The sequence below is a fragment of the Pezoporus flaviventris genome, unplaced genomic scaffold (genome assembly GCF_033815535.1).
Source record: "Pezoporus flaviventris isolate CSIRO_AGI_PZ_B2104156 unplaced genomic scaffold, CSIRO_AGI_Pfla_v1 ptg000015l, whole genome shotgun sequence".
NCBI classification, from domain to species: domain Eukaryota; kingdom Metazoa; phylum Chordata; class Aves; order Psittaciformes; family Psittacidae; genus Pezoporus; species Pezoporus flaviventris.
The window spans coordinates 39,908,058-39,926,384 of record NW_026892563.1 but is presented as its reverse complement, the minus strand read 5'-3'; the positions used below and the strand labels follow the sequence as shown (position 1 = coordinate 39,926,384).

The window sequence follows — 18,327 nt, the reverse complement described above, 5'->3', positions numbered from 1 at the left end:
GATGATGATCCTTGAAGTGGCAAATGTTTTAATAGTTCCATTGGCTTCTCTTAGCTCTAATATTTGGCCTTAAAACTGTTAGAAATCTCAAAGTGAGGAGAACAGCAACCATTTAATTTGGTTTCCAGAAAGTATCAGTTTCCATATTAAAAAAGGTCAATTTTTGTCTGTGTTTTATAAGCAGCTCAATTACTTGGCATGTTAAAACTGGGAAAGTACCTATAAATAGCATCCAAGTCAATTGCAAAACCCTTCAGTAATGAATTTGAACATTTGCTGTGAAAATATTGATCTTGGTCACTGGCAGGTTTTTCGGGTTTTTTTCATTGCTCATAACAACTGATACTTTTCCTTTCATAAAGCCTAACTTCCAAAACAAAATCAGTTTGTGCTTCCATGTTAGAGCTAACTCCACTATTTTAGAATAGTCACAATGAAAATTTCTTGGAAAAGATGATAGGTGAGGATGTGTTCCCTTTACAAAGCCTTTGCTGCAGCTGAGAATAGAGAGGGCAGAACATTCTCCTGAAGATGCGTCCATGTTTTTCATTAATATCCTCCTTCCTTTATTTCTTTTTTTTTCTAATTCTGTGGAAAATAATGAAATTCCAGTTTTATTTCCACTAAACAAAAGGAAGTTTAAGATAAAAAAAGTGTATCTCTGCAATCTTGAAACATATGGAATCATTTACTCACAGAATCCCAGACTGGTTTGGGTTGGAAGGGATCTTAAAGCTCATCCAGTCCTAGCCCCCTGCCACAGGCAGGGACACCTTCCACTAGAGCAGGTTGCTCCAAGCCCCTGTGTCCAACCTGGCCTTGAACACTGCCAGGGATGGGGCAGCCACAGCTTCTCTGGGCACCCTGTGCCAGCGCCTCAGCACCCTCACAGGGAAGAGTTTCTTTTAAATTCTCAGAAAAGCCCCAACCCCCTGAATTAAATCTCCTGGACACCAGGGCGCTGCAGTGGGACAGCTCTGTCATGTAAGGAGAGAGCTAGGGCAATAACTGCTCAGGGCTGCTTTCGTATAAATGTCATGATGACGGTTGGCTCAATTGTTCTTGTCCTTTTGCAATGCATGCATTTTGTGGCAGTAGGTCACATTTCCAGACGGGCAATGCTTCAGCAATTACATCGAATCAGTAAATTCTCACACGACGAGCGTCACTATACTGCTCACACATGGATGAACAAAGGTAAGACCCAAAACCACTGACTTCGTTTTTATCCTAGCATGTGAGTTGAAGTCTTCCGTGTGTTTCTGTCAGTGAGGTCGCTAGCAGAAGTTTTGCAGTTGCTTTTAAATCAGAAGCCTTCTATCTGTGTGCTGCTGCTCATGGCTGGAGTTTATCAATCAGTCTGGTGTTACCAAGGAAGTTGGATCCTGAGTTTCCATCTGCATCTCACTAACCCAAACCATACCTAGGACAGGGCTGAATGAAAACACCTTGAAGAAAGCAAGACTCTAGTGGTGATAGTGGTGTTGTATGCTTTTGACCGATGGAATGCAGCTTTCTAAAATGCACTGGCTGCAGATGATAATGCTTTTGCTCAGAGCTGCTCATAGTCTTAACAGCGTGAATAGCAGCATCTCCCAAATGAGACTCACATGTTAGCTCCCAGGGGATGCTGGACTAGTCTGGTGCTCTCAGCCCCTCTGCTGCTAGCTGCTGGAGCAGCCTAGAGACCTATTTGGAAATCCAGGTCTGCAAGTGTAAGAGGACGAAAAAGGACACGGTCGTCTGAGAGAGATGGCTGGGAGGGAGCAGAAGGATCCTGGGAGTTGGATATGTGCCTCTCGGAGAAAAGGAATCCTGGACTCAAAGCAGGAGACAATTCAGAGGCAGGAGCACATTTATGAGGAAGTGTCATTTAACAGGATGTTCTGCAGAGGAGGAGAAGAGGGAAAGAACTGAGGAGAAGAAAAGTGCCTGCTTTTCACATACATCATCCTATCCCCTTACTGAAGCAAGGGGTCCAAATAAACTTTGTTTGACCTAGGTTGCAGGGGTTACCTAGATGTGGTCCTGGTTCAGGCTTGTGTAGAAAGATGCTGTAGCTGACATTGTGGCTACAGTCAGAATGCACTGAGAGAAAAGAAAAATGTAAGAGAAAACCTGGAATATGGCGCATGGGTTAAGGATTGCTACAGATAGGCAGTGTTCATACAGGTCAGCCTTTAAACAATGGGACATCATTTTGATCATGCTAGGGAAGGATATGGCAAATTCTAAAATTTCCCAAAGAAAGCGGTTTTCTATTTCTCCAGGACACAATTGGGTGGTTTCTAAATAGAGAATTTGGGGTAGAATCAATTTGAGAAAGGAGCCCCAGGGTGGATTTTATCCTGAAAGAGGAAGAGATTTCTACTGTGCTTTAGAGCTAACCAGTAAAGCCACACAGTGATTGCAGTGATTGCAGCCTTTCATGGGGTTTGGGTCACTGTTCACATATGTTTAATGACATCAAAATTTGACATTTATCACACTGGTGTTCAGAATTTCAGTTTGAGTAGTTCATTTAATACAAAATGGCACAGTGTGTTCTCAGAAGAGTCCCAAAGATTCTGCCTGTTAGAGGCAGTTCTGCAAAGATGTATTGGTTAACTGAGCACAGGAGTGAGGAACAGTTCTTGTTAATTTAGGGAGGGAGAAAGCTTGATGACACATGCAAATGGCACATCATATATTTTAAGTTCCGTGTGTGTCGCCCACACTAACTGCATTTGTCCTTTCAACATCTTTCTCAGTTTGAGCACCACCATAGTTGAATTCTGTGTGACTGTGATATTAATACACCTGTTAAAGGGAAAAGGAATAACATAATAACATTTTCTTTAAATTAGGTACCCTTTGGGGGGAAAAAATCTATATAAATATATATATATATATATGCGGATCTGTGATCTCTGACTTGAAATTATTGTCTTCCCCTTCTTTACCTGGCAACTGTCACTGTGCTTAGGAAGAAGCTGGGCAAATCAGGGGGACAAAGTACAAAGTGCTAGGGGTTATAGGAGACACTAACTTTCAAGGTATTCGAAGCTGTGTTTGCACATGAATAAACAATCCCAGTTTTATGCAGATATATTTAGCAATACTGAACCACAACTAGAGAGCTACAACAGTGCCTACATGAAGGTGAAACAGGGTGAGGGCAGCTTTTGGAAGGTCAAGTACATGTACTTTTCTCTTCCATGAGTGCCAGGGGTGGCTATTCCTGTGGAGCTCCTGTTTGACGAGTTACAGGTGCCCTCAAGGAACAGAAATTGGCCCAAGTGTGAAAGAGCAGCAGGAGAATCTATTCCCCCCCCCATCCCATCCCTGAGTGCCACCTTTTAAGGTAGCAAATGTGGTAGCACTTGGTGTGGTTCCAGCAGTGCTTTGCCATGGTTGTCTCCAGCCTTTCCCAGGTAGTTGCTGTGAAGAGGATCATTTCAAAGCAGTTTACACTGAGTCATCTGAGTACAGGAATGTAATGCTGCAGTGCATGACGTGAGGAAAAGGTTCACCAGCAAAACTGCTGCTTCGGGGGGAGAGCTGGAACCATGTACACAATATAAGGCTTAGCCCAGTTGTAAGTTGGAGTATGTGAGAAAGTTCTTTTCTAGTTCTATTCTTCAGCTGTGGCGGAAAGTGTTCCTCATTTTAGACATTTCTACTGGCTCTGAAGAAATAGTTCTCTCTCTCTTCTGAGCTATAACAAGGATCATTTCATACCAGATACAGATCTACTTCATAATGATAGGTTCAGAAGCGAGCCTTTTATGTGAAGTCCAACAGCTTCAACTATTTCTCCATCTCCAGAGCCTCCTGGTCCTCTAGTTATTGTTTCAGAAGAACATGTGAGGTTTCCAATGATCTAGCCGTATGTTTGACTGCAGGCTAGTTGACAGCACAGATTGTTTTGCAAAGACTGTGCTAGCAGCCAGCCCTACTCTCTTCATCCCTCTGGCTCCTCTACTCTTTGGTAACCTTTTAGCCTCAGTGTGCTATATGGCCTCTAGTGCGTGACCACCTGCAGTCCCTGCTAATGCCAGGAGCTCCTTTGCACAGCTTTGTGCTTCCTTCCTGGCACTAGGCAAAGCAGAGCATAGATCCCTAGCCCTACAGCAGCTTAGACCCTGTTTGTAGCTGTTCCTCTCTGAGAAGCTCGGAGAGAGTCTCCAAACCTATGTATTTGCAGTGAGGACAATACAACTTTGCCTTCAGCTGGCTCCTGCTGTTGCCTGCTGAAGCTTAGGCAGAAAGATGAAGCAGTCAGCCCAGGCTCACCATGCAGTTGTTGCCAGCGGCACAGAGCAGGTTTCTCTCTTTGCTCCCTGGGAGCACAGAGTTGATTTCTACCCCAGGATGTTTTGGATGCTGGGATCAGTTTAACAGTCTTTTCCCCAGGGAGCAGTTATTAACAGCTTGACAATAAAAGATGGCTATGAACACAGTGCTAGAACGTCCTAGCAGTGGAAAGAAGGGCAGAGCAAAGGACACATGCTCTGAAGTTGGTAATGGTGTCCCCCTTCATGTCCTACAGCAGTGAGATACATGGATTAATTTAAAATGCATTGGTAACATATGGGTCTAAAATTATTCCATGCTCTTTAGAACAAGTCCTTTGAGCTAGGGCTGTTGTAAATTCTAATTAGTCTATGCTAATCTCCATAATAAGCAGCTATTTCTAATGCAGATCTAACTGATGAGGTCTGACAGCATTTTTCACACTTATACACTGGCAGCAAGCTGGTATCAGAATGTTTGCTCAGGTTACAGAAACTCTCTATTTTCTGTACTCTACAGGGAGTTTGTATTTGCTGCAGGCTTGTGCCTCTTCGAGGATTGCCAATTTATGCCTGTTTGCTTGTATTTATTTATGCAGAAAATAGGGAAAACTCCTTCAGCCGTTCCCGAAGCTCCAGCGTGTCCAGTATCGACAGGGACTCCAAGGAGGCAATTACTGCTTTGTACTTCATGGAGTCCTTTGCCCGAAAGAACGACTCTGCTGTCTCCTCATGTCTCTGGGTTGGGACGGGCCTTGGTATGGTCTTAATCCTGTCCCTTAATCTGCCTGCTAGCGATGAGCTACGGCAGTCAGAGCCGGTCATGGTGTCACCAAGTGGTAAGAGTGCAACTCTTTTCCTGGCTATTACCTGCCTTGGTACAAGGGGGGAATAACTGCATGATTTTGTATGGCCTTTGGGGCAGGAATTTCTTAATCCATGTATGAAGCAATGGTTACTCAGTACACTAAAGGCACACAGGTAAATACAGATGCCGTGGGAGACCTGCAGCTTCATGAACTGAGATGCTTCAGTTATGTTGGTTCTGAAGAGTACTGTGTGTCATGGGCAAAGTTACACATTTCTTGTAAGGACAGGAAAATTAGCAAGTTCCTTCATATTGTGAAATTACAGTCCTGCATAACAGCTCTGATCCTGTAGCAGTCCTGTCTGGAATGCTGGGAAGTGATTCACTGTCTATGTGTCAGAAAGCTGCAGAGAGGCAGAAGGGAGTTCAGAAAAGGAAACAAAAAAGTTGGCAGGTTGAGGTACCTGGAGAGATCCTTGGCTGAGTGAGTGACAGATGGTGTAGGAGAGAGAACAGAGGGCTGGGAGAGGTCAGGTCCGAGGAGAGGCAGTATGCACTTAGAACCTTTAAAGCAAAATCATGACAAAAATCAGGGAATGTGCAGGAATAGAGGGTTTCCTACCCACCAGCTTCTTTAGAAGAGCAATGCGGAAGGTCACCAGACTAAAAGCAGCAATTTTACTGCTAGGGAACAAATATCCTACGAGTGTAATGTAAAGACAACAGCCTATCTTTATGGTATTCAATAGCACGTACTATATAGATTATCTAGTATCTCTTGCCTAAGACTTTTTCAGTATTGGCAGCCTGTTTGTTCACCTTGTTGTGTGGTCAGGAAGAGCAAAGCACGCAAGGCTTGTCAGCTAGATGAATGTGTTTGCTCTGTTTAGAAGAGCTGAACATCAGCTGTGCTGCACGCGTTCACGGTGCTGACAACCAGCCTCATTGTGGGGCCAGCATCAGTGAGAGCAAATTATGTTTTGCAGGCACAGTTCTGACACTGAAAGGAGCTGTGCTGACCTTCGCGTGCTTGGACTGCATGGGGACATTGACACATCCACCGTATGAAGTATGGAGGGACCCACACAGTGCTGATGATGGTGAAAAGACAAGGAGAAGGAAGCTTGTCATGCATTCCCCTTCCTCCTCCCAGGACATGGGTGATCATCAATTTGCGGTCATTTGTTCAGAAAAACAAGCCAAAGTCTTCTCATTGCCTTCCCAAACGTGTCTTTATGTCCACAACATCACCGAAACGTCCTTTTTATTGAGAGCAGATGTGGTCACCCTCTGTAACAGCGTCTGTCTGGCGTGCTTTTGTGCCAATGGGCACATCATGACACTGAGGTACTTATCTAACTCACCTTGGGGCAAAACTAAGCAAAGAGGTGGCACAGTGCTGTCACATTCCACTTGAGTTTGCTCCAGAGCGCCTAATGCTTTGCATTAATTCCCTGGGGGGTGCATTTAATGCCCTGCCTTGCCACTGCCATACGTGTTCCTTGGCCTGTCTCCGCACAGGGAGTTAAGGCAGTCGCGTAGCAAAGCAGACTGTTCTTTCATAGTCATACCCCCCCCCCAACATGATGACTAATGGCTGATGATTTTTAACTGTCATGAAAGAAAACCCTTATAATTTTGCTCAGTTATGGTAGGTCAGGTAGGGAGGAGGACAGAAAAACTCGGGCACAAAGGGTCCTGTTCATCTGGTGTGAAGCAGCAAGTCTCACTCTTGCCATTTCAGCTTTTCTGCTTAGAGCACCTGGTTTCCCTTCATTGTCACCTCCATCAGTGAGCTGGCTGCACAGTAGCCCTCTAGCTGTGCCCTCGCCTTCCACGCTCCATTTTCCCAGCCAGGCCATTTACATTTTGGAAGTGGTTTGCCAAAATGGCAAGCCAGGGGAAGCTGGAGGACAGTGAAGGCGGTGGGGGAGCAGGGCCTGGAAGTGGGGCCATGCCCATGTGATAACTGGGGGCAGACCTTACCCTGCAAACTGCCTAGCCCCATAGCACAAGTCATACACATCCCAGACCTGGACAGCAGCAGCAGATTAAGGGTTATTGAGGCAGCTGAAACTTCTTCAGCCAAGGAAGCAAAGTATGGTGGGAAGGGAACACGCTGATGGCAGAGCTTTCAGCTTAGAGCTCTGCTTTAACTATTCCAGTTATGGAAAGTATGAACTTAAATGTTGGTTTAAAATGCAGCCCCAAAGCAGGTGTACCAGGAGTGGCAACCGGTGAACTAACGTGGGTATCTGCTTCCCTGCAGCTTGCCCAGCCTTCGCCCACTGCTGGATGTCAACTACTTGCCAGTAACAGACATGAGGATAGCACGGACCTTTTGTTTCACTAACGAAGGGCAAGCTTTGTATCTCAGCTCTCCCACAGAGATCCAGCGCCTGACTTACAGCCAGGAGATGTGTGATAATCTGCAGGTAAGGCTCAAACTCTTGCTGTGGTCCCTTGGTGCTCATGTGGGAGGGCTGGGGGCCTGTTGCATCAGGTGCAAATTGCCACATATTCCCTGTTGGATTTCAGTATCTGAAGTGCAGGCTGTGCTGCAGGAGCAGCACAGGCATGTTCCTCTCCACTCGCCATGGCTGAATGATGCCAAAGCAGCTCTGTTGCTGTTTGGACCTTTCCATGGCACTGTCACTTTACTCCTGTCCCTGAGCCTACATCTTGCCCACATTTAGCTGCAGTCTCTGCTGGCTCCATACAGAGGCAGATTTGTGCCCATGTGGGACTCTTCACAGCCCAGTTCTCTAAGTCCTACCGTATGAAAGAAAAACTGTTAGAAATGACTGAAGGGAACGAAGGGGAAGCTACACATGGATAGCAGCTACAACGGTTGGTACCAGCATGTGTCCAGCCACAGAAACTGCCTCAGTAACAATATGAATACCTTCCTGTACTTTTAATCATTTTTGATTTTAACCTGCAGCTTGCAGGAGATCAGTGCGAGCAGGAGACAAACCAGTGTGGTCAGCAGCAAAAACTATGCTCTGTTTTAATCTAATTTTTAATTATTTACCATTGTTTTTACTCCAATAATTGGTACTCCCCTTCTTCCACACGAGGAAAGCATCTCCCATTGTACATTAAAATACAGAAGCTGTAGAAAAGATCTAATTAAAAGAATTAATTTGAGCAAAAGGTCTTTACAATGTGAGAATGTTGGATTTGGTTTGGTTTTTTTTTACAATAAAAATGCAAATTAAAATTTCATTTACTGAAGAGGAGGAATTGTGAGAGGTTACAGGGAGAAAAGCAGTAATAAAAGGGGAAAAAAAGGAGGGGGGGTAAACTCTAGGTTATATAATTAGCAATGAACTAGGATAGAAATATAAAAGAAATGGTCCTGCCAGCACTCATTATGCCCCATGGAATAACATGTGCTGAGCTGCTCATCCCCCATCACAGCACTGCCTGTCTCAAGTCTGAAAAAGCCCTGTGAATAGCGAGCATTGCACACAAGGTTTTGCACATTGAAGAAGAGGCTGTTTTGCACGGAACCAGCCATAAAATGATCACAAGGTTTGATCCAGGTACCTTAGAATATGGACCTGCAGTGAGAGGCTCTTACAAGCTACATCATTTTGTTTATTAACCTTAATAGCATCATATGGCAAACAACCAAAGGGAAGCTCAGCCCTTGCTTCTCTGTGCTGCCATACTGCGGCTGCTGATACCTTGGCTTTATGTTAAGAGGATGGTAGAAGGCTTGTCCGGTCATCATGTGTGTACCCAGAGCAGATGACCCGGTGTCACCTCCTGCCTGGGAAAACAGAGCCAGGTTCACGAGTGCCTCTGCTTGGGCTCTAAGGGCTGCAGTGATTTTTCTCCCAGAGCAGGTGCCTGTTCAGAGGAGCAGAAGCACTGCTGCCCTCAGCACTCACTGTCCCGGGAGCAGTGCTCTGTGCCGCACAACACCGTGTTGGGGCTTGGGTGAGCAAATAGAGTTGAGCGACAGGGCAGCGAGTGTTCCGGTTCCAAACACGGGTAGGATTGCATGCTTTCTAACCCAGTTTGATTCTGGAGAGCTCCCTTTTCCCAGTACTGCTGCAAATCAGTCTGAGCATCAGAGTTGGTTGGGCCAACAGCTCCAAGGTCTACAACCATGACAGTGCCTTCAGCTTATTTAGCATTACTGATGCCACTGCCACCATACACACCACCAGAGGAGTACATGGGGAGGTTGTATGGAAGGTGGTGGGATTTGCTTAATTTTTAAGCAAACAGAAGCCCACAGAAACCAACCAAACAAGAAACCAGCAAACTCTGTGAGCTGCTCGGAAGCGCTGACGTTAGGTAAGCTCTAAAAGGAAAACAAGGATTGACTGCCCTGCTTGTGTATTCAATTACAGTGTTGCCTCTGCTGTTTCTAAGCAAAATGTGATCTTATCACTGGTATTTACACTCTGTAGTGCATATGGATTTTTTTTCTCTGTGGTAATGAACATAAGGCTGGGCAGTGACAAACCAAGTCCCTCTGAAAGCATGAGTGAATCTGGTTAGTCTATTAGTCTGGTTAGTCTGCCTGTCACGAAGCACAAATGCTAAGTACTCAATAGTGTTTGCACAACAGAACCTTTTAAAATGAGCCAATTAGATGCAATGCATGTGGACTCATTAATGCAAATAAAGAAAACACCCAGAACTGCTTCCATCTCACTAATTTTTCCCATGGACTTTTGTCTAACTTTACTAGGACATGCTTGGGGATTTGTTTACTCCTGTGGAAACACCAGAAGCCCAAAACAGAGGCTTTCTCAAAGGACTTTTTGGAGGAAGTGGACAAGCTTTTGATAGAGAGGAGCTTTGTAAGTAATTTGGGGTTGGGCTGGTTTCTTTTCAGAAATTAATTCATGGGATCCCCTGCCCTTGTCATAGAGGAATTGTAGACTGATGTGGGTTGGAAGGGACATTAAAACTCATCCAGTTCCAACCCCCTGCCATGGGCAGGGACACCTTCCACTAGAGCAGGTTGCTCCAAGCCCCATCCAGCCTAGCCTTGGACGCTGACAGGGATGGGGCATTTCACATGGTGAGAACCCTGTGCCAGGGCCTCACCCCCCTTCCATTGTTTCAGTGTCTCAGCATCCATCCATTGTTAACCTCTGAATGGAGTGGTACACAAGGTTCAGATCATGGATGAAAAAGTAAAGATGAACAAGGGGGAGGGTCCTCAGCTGCCTCTCACCATTCCTTCACCTCGGCAGCTCCTCTCCAGCAGTTGAGGATGGGGTGCGGCACAACTGTGGTGTAGCTGTGCAGAGAGCAGCGTCTTCCACACGTGCCACCTGTGCATCGAATGGCATCACCGCCGTGGGCCTGCAGCTCGAGGATGAGAAGCACCGACAGAGCCACGGCCAGGGACTCATTCCTCTCTCTCTGTCCATTTCTCTTTTGCAGTTGGCGAGGCCACAGCAGGAAAAGCCTCTCGCAGTCTTGCCCAGCACATCCCTGGATCGGGTGGGATTGAAGGTGTGAGAGGTGCTGCAGGAGGCGTCATCGGGGACTTGACTCGTGCACGCATTGCCCTTGATGAGAGAGGACAGAAGCTGGGAGAGCTGGACGAAAGGACTGCGAGCATGATGGCCAGCGCCGAGGCGTTCTCCAAGCATGCACATGAGGTAGGGGCCCTGGCACCACACACCCAGAGCTAGGAACTGCCACCCTGCAACCAAGCTTTTGCTTCCCTTTGGGAAAGTCAGATATGGTTCTCCCAGTTCATCCGGTCGAGTTGGTTTAGGTGTACTCATGTTAACTGGCACACCATCTTTCCTGCTTCCAAACAATGAGAACACCCAAAATAAACTTCCATTGCACAGCTCTTCCCTTCATGTTTTCTTAAATGAGCATCCATTGCTAGCCTCTGAATTTAGAACACGGCACTTCTCATCTCTCGCCTTTCTTATTCTGTTGGGGTGTTTTTTTTAAGCCTCTCAGTGCAGCACATCTATGCAGTAGGGCAGAAAACAGGTAGGTGGATGTGTATACAGGAACCTTTACAGATCCGACTGGGAAGAGGAGGAGAACGTTTCTTGTACAACCCTGTGGTACAGTTCTATAGAATAGGGCTTGCCTGGAACAGACACTTCTGTGCTTAGAGCTGGAAATGGAAAGTTCTTCCATCCTACGCTGTTAAGGCTGGGAATCAACCACAGTGATTTTCCTTGGAGATAAATCATTAAAGGATACTTCTCAAAATGCATGGGTTTTATTTAACATCCATCGCATCTCTGGACAAGACCTTTACATTTTCATTGTTTAAGTCTAATGACAAAAAAAAACCCAAAACAAAACCAACCACTAAAAAACCCCAAACTCCCCCAAACTAACAGAAAGAATCTGCCCTAAAATGCAGAAAGTTTCTATATTCAGGGTGTATCTGCTGTGTTCCCTAAGCAAGCTTCTTTCTATAAGGAATAAAAAGAAAGTTCCTGGTTATTCCCATAGCTCTGTACTTTTTGCAGTAGAAAATGAATCAAAGCTCCTCAGGAAAACTCTCCCAGTGCCCAGCAAGAGCAGGGCACTTCTTAAAATTATTGGTTTTAAATGTCACAATTAATTATGAAATTCAAGATGAGGCCTCAGTGGACTCGAGACCTGATGACACTGCTGGTAAAGTACCACATTGCTCTTCCTTTTTAACTTACGGAGGGCTGTGACAGTTACTGGGCCCACGTCATGTGTGAGATATAGAATCCCAGACTGGTTTGGGTTGGAAAGGACCTTAAAGCTCATCCAGTTCCAATCCCTGCCACGGGCAGGGACACCTTCCACTAGAGCAGCTTGCTCCAAGCCCCTGTGTCCAACCTGGCCTTGAACACTGCCAGGGATGGGGCAGCCACAGCTTCTCTGGGCACCCTGTGCCAGCGCCTCAGCACCCTCACAGGGCAGAATCTTTGCAGAGCAGTGGTTTATATCACTTTGTCTGTTTCCTGTTTCTGCAGGTGATGCTGAAATACAAGGACAAAAAGTGGTACCAGTTTTAGACTTTCACAGAAGCTACTTGTGGCTTTAAGAACACTGTTCAGGGAAGTGACAGTCATTCCCAAATCTACCAGTCACTGGCCAGAGACAGGCTTTTTTTCTCCTAGAAGATGTTTTCCTGTTACTATTATTGGATTCATCGCAGTGGGAGTCAAGGAGAAATGTTACAGACCATGAGATGGAAGCTGAAATGACGTGGGTCTTACTCCAGCAGCTGGCTCATGTGGTAGACAATTTTTTCCCGAAAGCATCACTGTGGCATGTAGTTTCTCAGAGGTATGAACTGTGGGGAGTGCATCTGGTTGAAAATACTCTGTACAAACTCCAATGTTAATGCACTTACTTATAAACCTTTGCATGAGTGACATCTTAAAAAACAAAAACAAAAAAAAAAAAGAGAAAAAGAAAGCATGTTGTGACCGAAGACAAATGGGATTTATTTCTATTCCAAGACAAAAAAAAAAACCAAACCAAACACTTAAATGGCAAAAATCTTTATTTTTTAGAAGTGACATTACGAAAAGCCAGTGCATTTCAAGCATGTTTGCTATTGTTTTCAACATAAAAATTAGTTGAGCTGCATTTTCTTACCTATCTGCTATTTATTTCCCTTGAAAACCCTTATTTGAAATCAGTGCTCTCTAACTCACACCAGAAGAATAAATAAATTCAAAATCCTATACCCAAAATTTACAGATTTTTTTAACTAGCGAGACAGACACTATCTGAAATGTCATGAAAACATGAGCATAGAAGGCTTATTTGCACTTCAGAGCACAACGTGTCATCCTTAGCTGTACTTTCTAACATGTGCTCTAGATTCATCTCAGTTGTCCTTGAAGGGGGCTATGGCAGTTGTCATTCCCATGGCATCTGCGTCACTTGGTTGCCTTATTTCCCAGTCACAGAATAGCAAACCAGCTTAGGAAATGGCATATTCCAAGTGAGGAAAAGCAAGATGGGAAAGCACAGCCCTGTCAAGTTCTGCTGGCAGAAGCTGCTTGTGCACCAGTGGTCAGTTGAAATGATGCTAAGGAAACTGCATGGTAACCCCCCTAAGGCTGGGGCAAAGATCACAGCAGCAAGACTAAATGATGGGCCAGGGAAAGAGCATGAAAACGATTGGCAACATGCACATATAACACATCTAGAAATGACACCATGGGTGAGCAGCACTTCAGATTCTAAACATGCTGCTAACCATCATTTGCTTCTGCTTCAAAGTGGCTTGTTTGATTGCTAATGAACTCTGCAGAAAAGGCCCCAACCTGCAGCTAGAGAAGAGAACAGTATGTAGAACCTATTACCTGTCTACACCACTAGAGCCCAAGTCCATGAGCGTGCTACAAGAGCCTCAGTGCCACACAGGTCAACTGTTAAGTTAGAAGTCTTTCCAAGACTGGCTTGGAAACAAGGCACTGAAGGCTTGGTTGCATGTGCCTGGACACAGCTTCGAATCAAGAAAGAGAGGAAAAGGTGGAGAAGCAGCACTTAAAAGTTTTTCTATAAGAGAAGAATGAGGACCTCTGTCCCTTCATAGGGTCTTCACAGACACTGGTGCAGAGGGGCAGCATCCCCCTCCTAACTAGACCTTGACTTCACTCATGTCTCTATCACCCCAGTGTTCAGATGATGCCCTTCCCATATCCTTGCTTTTGTTACAATAAAACGGAGCCTGGGAAGGTGTACATCCAGAAGCCTGGCTTCACCATCAGCCCAGCTGCGCAAGTTAAAGGGCTGGAGCACATCAGAGGCGTTAAGTTTTAAATCCACATTGTAGCACCACAGCAATGTCATGGTTTGCAGGACTTTCACACTGCTCTGTGGGCAAAACCAAAACGATGGCCCTGCCGGGTCTAGCTCAGCTGGGACTGAGCCTCAACAAGTTCCTCTCTGTCATGGAGGAAACTGCTCTACAATTGTCAGAACCTTTGAAACTTGCAGGGAAAAAGGTCAAAGCCTGGGTTTCTGCCAAGGGTAAAGGAATTGGAATTGTCTGTGAGCTGAGAGGATGTCTCTGAGTGTTTGAGGAAACAGCAAACTCACCCCCCGATAGCAACAGGAACTGGGCAACTCCTGGCAGCAACTGGGTCACAGAACTGGCCACTTGCATCTGTGAGGAAGCACATTTATTCCTGTTTTCTCATTCTCTAGAATGAGAAATAAATAACAACATTATAGCAATTCTATCTTCTGTTTAAATGTGCATTTCTCCTTCCTGGACTCTGGCCTGTGCTCCAAACCTGGGCACCAAAAACCATTTGGGGCAGCATTCAAACCCTCCAGCCAGCTTTCAAGCCCTTATTCTTTCTGCCTTCTCCGCTTTTACAGAGAAGCAAAGCAGTCTTCACTGGCCCCAAACCAAGGCCATGCCACCAGCATTTGGTCCGTCTGCTGCTGCAGAGCTGGTGCAGACAGAAAGGCCATCACCAAGTCCAGCGTGGCCATGAGCTGGTGTTCAGGAGGCAGCCCCATGAGTGCTGGCATGTGGCTCACTTCAGTGACAAGGAAGCTGCCTGTCCTGTGTCAGTTCTCAGCTGTACCTCGCGTGTGTGGTTAACACCGAGTCCAGTGGGAACGGCTCCAGGCTTGGAGCCTGAGCTGGTCACTGCTTTGAGCATCACAGCTTAAAATGTAAGAGCAACTTCTAATTGCTGATCACTGCAGCACATCCAGAGAGGATTGACCTCAGCGAGTCTTTCACGCAAAGCCTGACTGCCTCTGGCTGCCAGCAGGCTCAAGTTTAACACCAGGGATTGGGGGGGAGGAACCTGCCAGTAGATTTCCACTTTTTATGCAACAGAGAAGTGAGAATTTAGCGTCCCTCAAACTGACACTTTTTAACAGTAAACCTGGAAGCAGCCTTCCCCTCGCACTGCCCAGCAGGGCACAGCTGCATCTTGCTTTCCACTCTTCTGTATTTTACATCTTGCCAGACAGTTACAAATTGCTGTTTCTGTTAAGTTCACCACTTGTGACTATAATTATCGATTTTCTTGTAGTCTGTAGAGATCTAAAACGTTGTATATGTTTGTATATAGAACATTCTATATATATAAATATATATATGTAATGTATATGTTGTATAAGTTTGTTAGTGCACACTGTTAAATGCTTTCTATCCAGATTTACCATGTATGTGTAAAAAACAAACAGCCTTCACTTAAACACATCAGTGAGGGAGGAGGAAGTCCTCTGGCCTGCTTGGTTTATTGTGAAATGAGGGGGAGTGTGGGATTGTTGAGGCCTGACCCGACCACTACTAAAGGCACAAAGATGCAGCATTCCAAGCAACAAGCTCAGCATCTGACCTGACTTGCCATTAGAACACTGAGGACACTGGCTGTCAAAATCATGTGCTTTCACCTTCCCCCTTAAGACAGCACCTCCTCAGGCAAAATCCTAACCACAGCCTTATCTTCAGCATCGCAACCCCCTGTTACAATAGACCCCATTGGCTGGGAATATTAGCTGGATTTCAAATGCATTTGGATACCCTGTTCCCTCAGCTCTCTATCCCACCCACACCCAGATACACACACAGACACACACATCTGCCGCCAACCAGATGTTTTTAAACTTAGGCCCAGAGCTTTAGGTAGACAGAGGATGCAGAGCAAACCCGTGAGGTTATTTATAAGGTCTGAGAGTTGACAAGTCTTCAATGAATTACAAGCTATTGTATGAAAAAAGAATAAAATCCATTTCCTAGAGCCTTAAATTCTGCTTCAAATCCTAAATTCAAAACCTTGATTAAGGAAAATTTGAAAATCAGGTTTTGCTTTGTATCATCAACTGTTTCCTAAATTCTTTTTACGGTTCCGCATTTCAACTATTTGTATCAATAAGACATTTCCTCTATTAGCAAAATACAGCTTGTTATACAAATGTTTAACAGAAACACTCTATTTACAACACATAAAATTAGCACATACAGAACTACTCTAAAACAGTTTACATATTCCTCTGGAGAAGCCCTTTTGCACCACAGTGTGTGCATTGTAATGAAGATACACATACAAAAATGGTTTTATCAGTATACAGTTTAAGGAGAAAGCACTGCAGCTTAAAGAGCAGCTGTGTCAGCCTCAGGACTCCATATATAAACCGTGTGTATTGTAACACAGGCAAAACCCCCACATTTCAGATACTTATGGCCCTTAAATGCCCACCCTGTGCTCCCCATACGTCCTCCTCCATAGCCTAAAGGTGAATTCAAGCACAGCATGCCTCAGTCCACAGTGTTCTTCTGCCTTGGCATGGTCTCAGTAAGAACACACTCTCTCTCGTTAAGGAGCTACGTGTGGCCATTTGTAGTCAACTCTTCATCTTAGGTGTATAAGCAATAGTCACGTAAATGAGTGTTTCCATCCATGTGTTTTGTTTTGTGATTAAATCAACAAATCAAACATTGTACTTTTTTAAATAGCAACCAATATTCAGATTCAGTGACAAGGAGACGCGGACAGAATACGTGTGGGGTTTGTTATCGAGGCGTTACCTGTATTTCGGACCGAAGGGTGAACACTCCTGCACTAACCATGGCCTGTTTGCACAGGTATCCTCAGTCAGCATCACAAAAGTTAAAACAAGGCATCTTTAACTGAGGCTGTTTTGAGTCCCCAGTGACAACCAAAAAAGTAAGAAGAGGGAAGGAAAATAAAGGCAAGAATTGATATTGGCTGGTGTAGATCTCCTTTTTTCTTTCAACTCCTGGATTCTTTATAGTATGTCAAAGGTGAGTGGTTTATGGAAAGCCTTTGGATGGAGTTCACACTACTCACTCAGGCACATGGAAACGCAGCCACCGTTGCTGCTGGGGCAGGGATGGCCACCTCCCTCCCTCCAGCAGCTCACACAGGGACAAAACCTGGACCCCAGCTCATGCTCCTGTGCTTTACTGCAGGGAGCTCATAACCGCAGCACCAGCCCCAGCAATGCCAGCCTTGGACCCGGGCTTCCCCACCAACTGCCACTTCCACTTGGGGTTCAAAGCCATCACCTACCACCTGCACTGTCAGGAGGGCAGGAGTGAGCACACTGAAGGGCGCTTACCAACACCTTTGTTTTGCTCTGCCAGGAGAGGCTCAAAAACATCAGCCAAAGCTTCCAGCTCCTTCTTTTCAGCTATGGATCTGCAGGAAAGGCTCCATGGTTCTCGTCCTGATGAAACACAAATATCACGGGCAAAAAGCAAAAGGACCAGCACACATCCGATTGCAAGTGTCATCGTTTGTCACCGGCCTCTCTCCCACCACTGCCCAGCTACAAGACAGTGCACAAAGCACTTGCAGGGGGCCGGGTAGCGTGGTTTAAACCAGTCAGAGGGCTCGTTCAGCTCGTTCACTCACTCCCCCCTTTCTTGCCCTATCCCTTCTCCTGGAGGGATGGAGGGAGAGCAGAATCAAAAAGAATGCAACTCCCACGGGTTGAGATAAGAACAGTTTAGTAACTAAGGTATAACACAAATCACTACTGCTACCACCAATGATAATAATGATAAAGGAAATAACAAGGGAAGAGAATACAACACCTCAGCACCAGCCAACCGATAACTCGCCCCATACCAGCAGGCTGAACTGAAATCTCAGCCATTCTAATGAGACAGTGGATAGAAACCGAACAGCACAAGGCTGCTCAGTCCAGGGGCTGGGCTCTCCCTGCGAGGAGCTGAGTCACACAGGTTCACATGATGTGAAGACAAAGTGTTCCTGGTGACACCAGCCATTTGTCTGCCAAAAGAAATGGGGGGGGGGGGGCTCCAGAGACCCACCTGCTGGTGCAGCAGCCTGGCAAGGGCAGCACAAGGCGGGACTGGGCTGCAGCAGCCGTTCTGTGCACACCAAGTGGCAGGGCTGCCATCACAAACAGAACTCCTGCCCCTTCCACAGCATCCATCCGTTGCCTTCTCGGGCTGCGGGACCACGCGTGTTAACTGCGTGTGCTGTGCAGCACCAACCAGCAGGAGGCTGGAGCAGGCTGCAAAGAGAGAAACACACGAACCAGCTGAGGAACAGAACAGACGCAACCCGATGCGTCCCATCCTGTCCGCAAGAAGACGGAGAGTAACCTGCACTCAGGTTATCAGGTCCTGAGCTAGAACAAAGCCCAGTCTCCAGCTAAACACAGGCCCCAGCCCACCCAGGGCTGGGGAAGAGGAGCCCACAGGCAAAGGTAAGCTCGAGCAGCCAGTCTCCTACCACCTTCAGAAAACAACAGGTATTCTCTTGTGCTCAGTTCTGCTCT

At 45.9% G+C, this 18,327-nt stretch overlaps 1 protein-coding gene across 10 annotated transcripts in view; it reads left to right on the top strand.

Annotated features, from left to right (window-relative positions):
* STXBP5L (syntaxin binding protein 5L) overlaps positions 1-12,763 on the top strand; it is a 190,818-nt gene extending 178,055 nt beyond the window's left edge. For 7 of the 10 annotated variants that reach the window (XM_061454241.1, XM_061454243.1, XM_061454240.1 and 4 more), the window contains 7 exons: positions 1,099-1,197; positions 4,874-5,113; positions 6,069-6,429; positions 7,352-7,517; positions 9,794-9,905; positions 10,498-10,718; positions 12,042-12,763. In XM_061454241.1, the coding sequence (XP_061310225.1) occupies positions 1,099-1,197; positions 4,874-5,113; positions 6,069-6,429; positions 7,352-7,517; positions 9,794-9,905; positions 10,498-10,718; positions 12,042-12,083 (1,241 nt within the window). In that variant the 3' untranslated portion in view covers positions 12,084-12,763. The remainder of the gene's footprint in view (positions 1-1,098; positions 1,198-4,873; positions 5,114-6,068; positions 6,430-7,351; positions 7,518-9,793; positions 9,906-10,497; positions 10,719-12,041) is intronic. The other 3 variants (XM_061454248.1, XM_061454247.1, XM_061454245.1) reach the window with 1 other exon arrangement.
* The last annotated feature ends 5,564 nt before the right edge of the window (positions 12,764-18,327 follow it).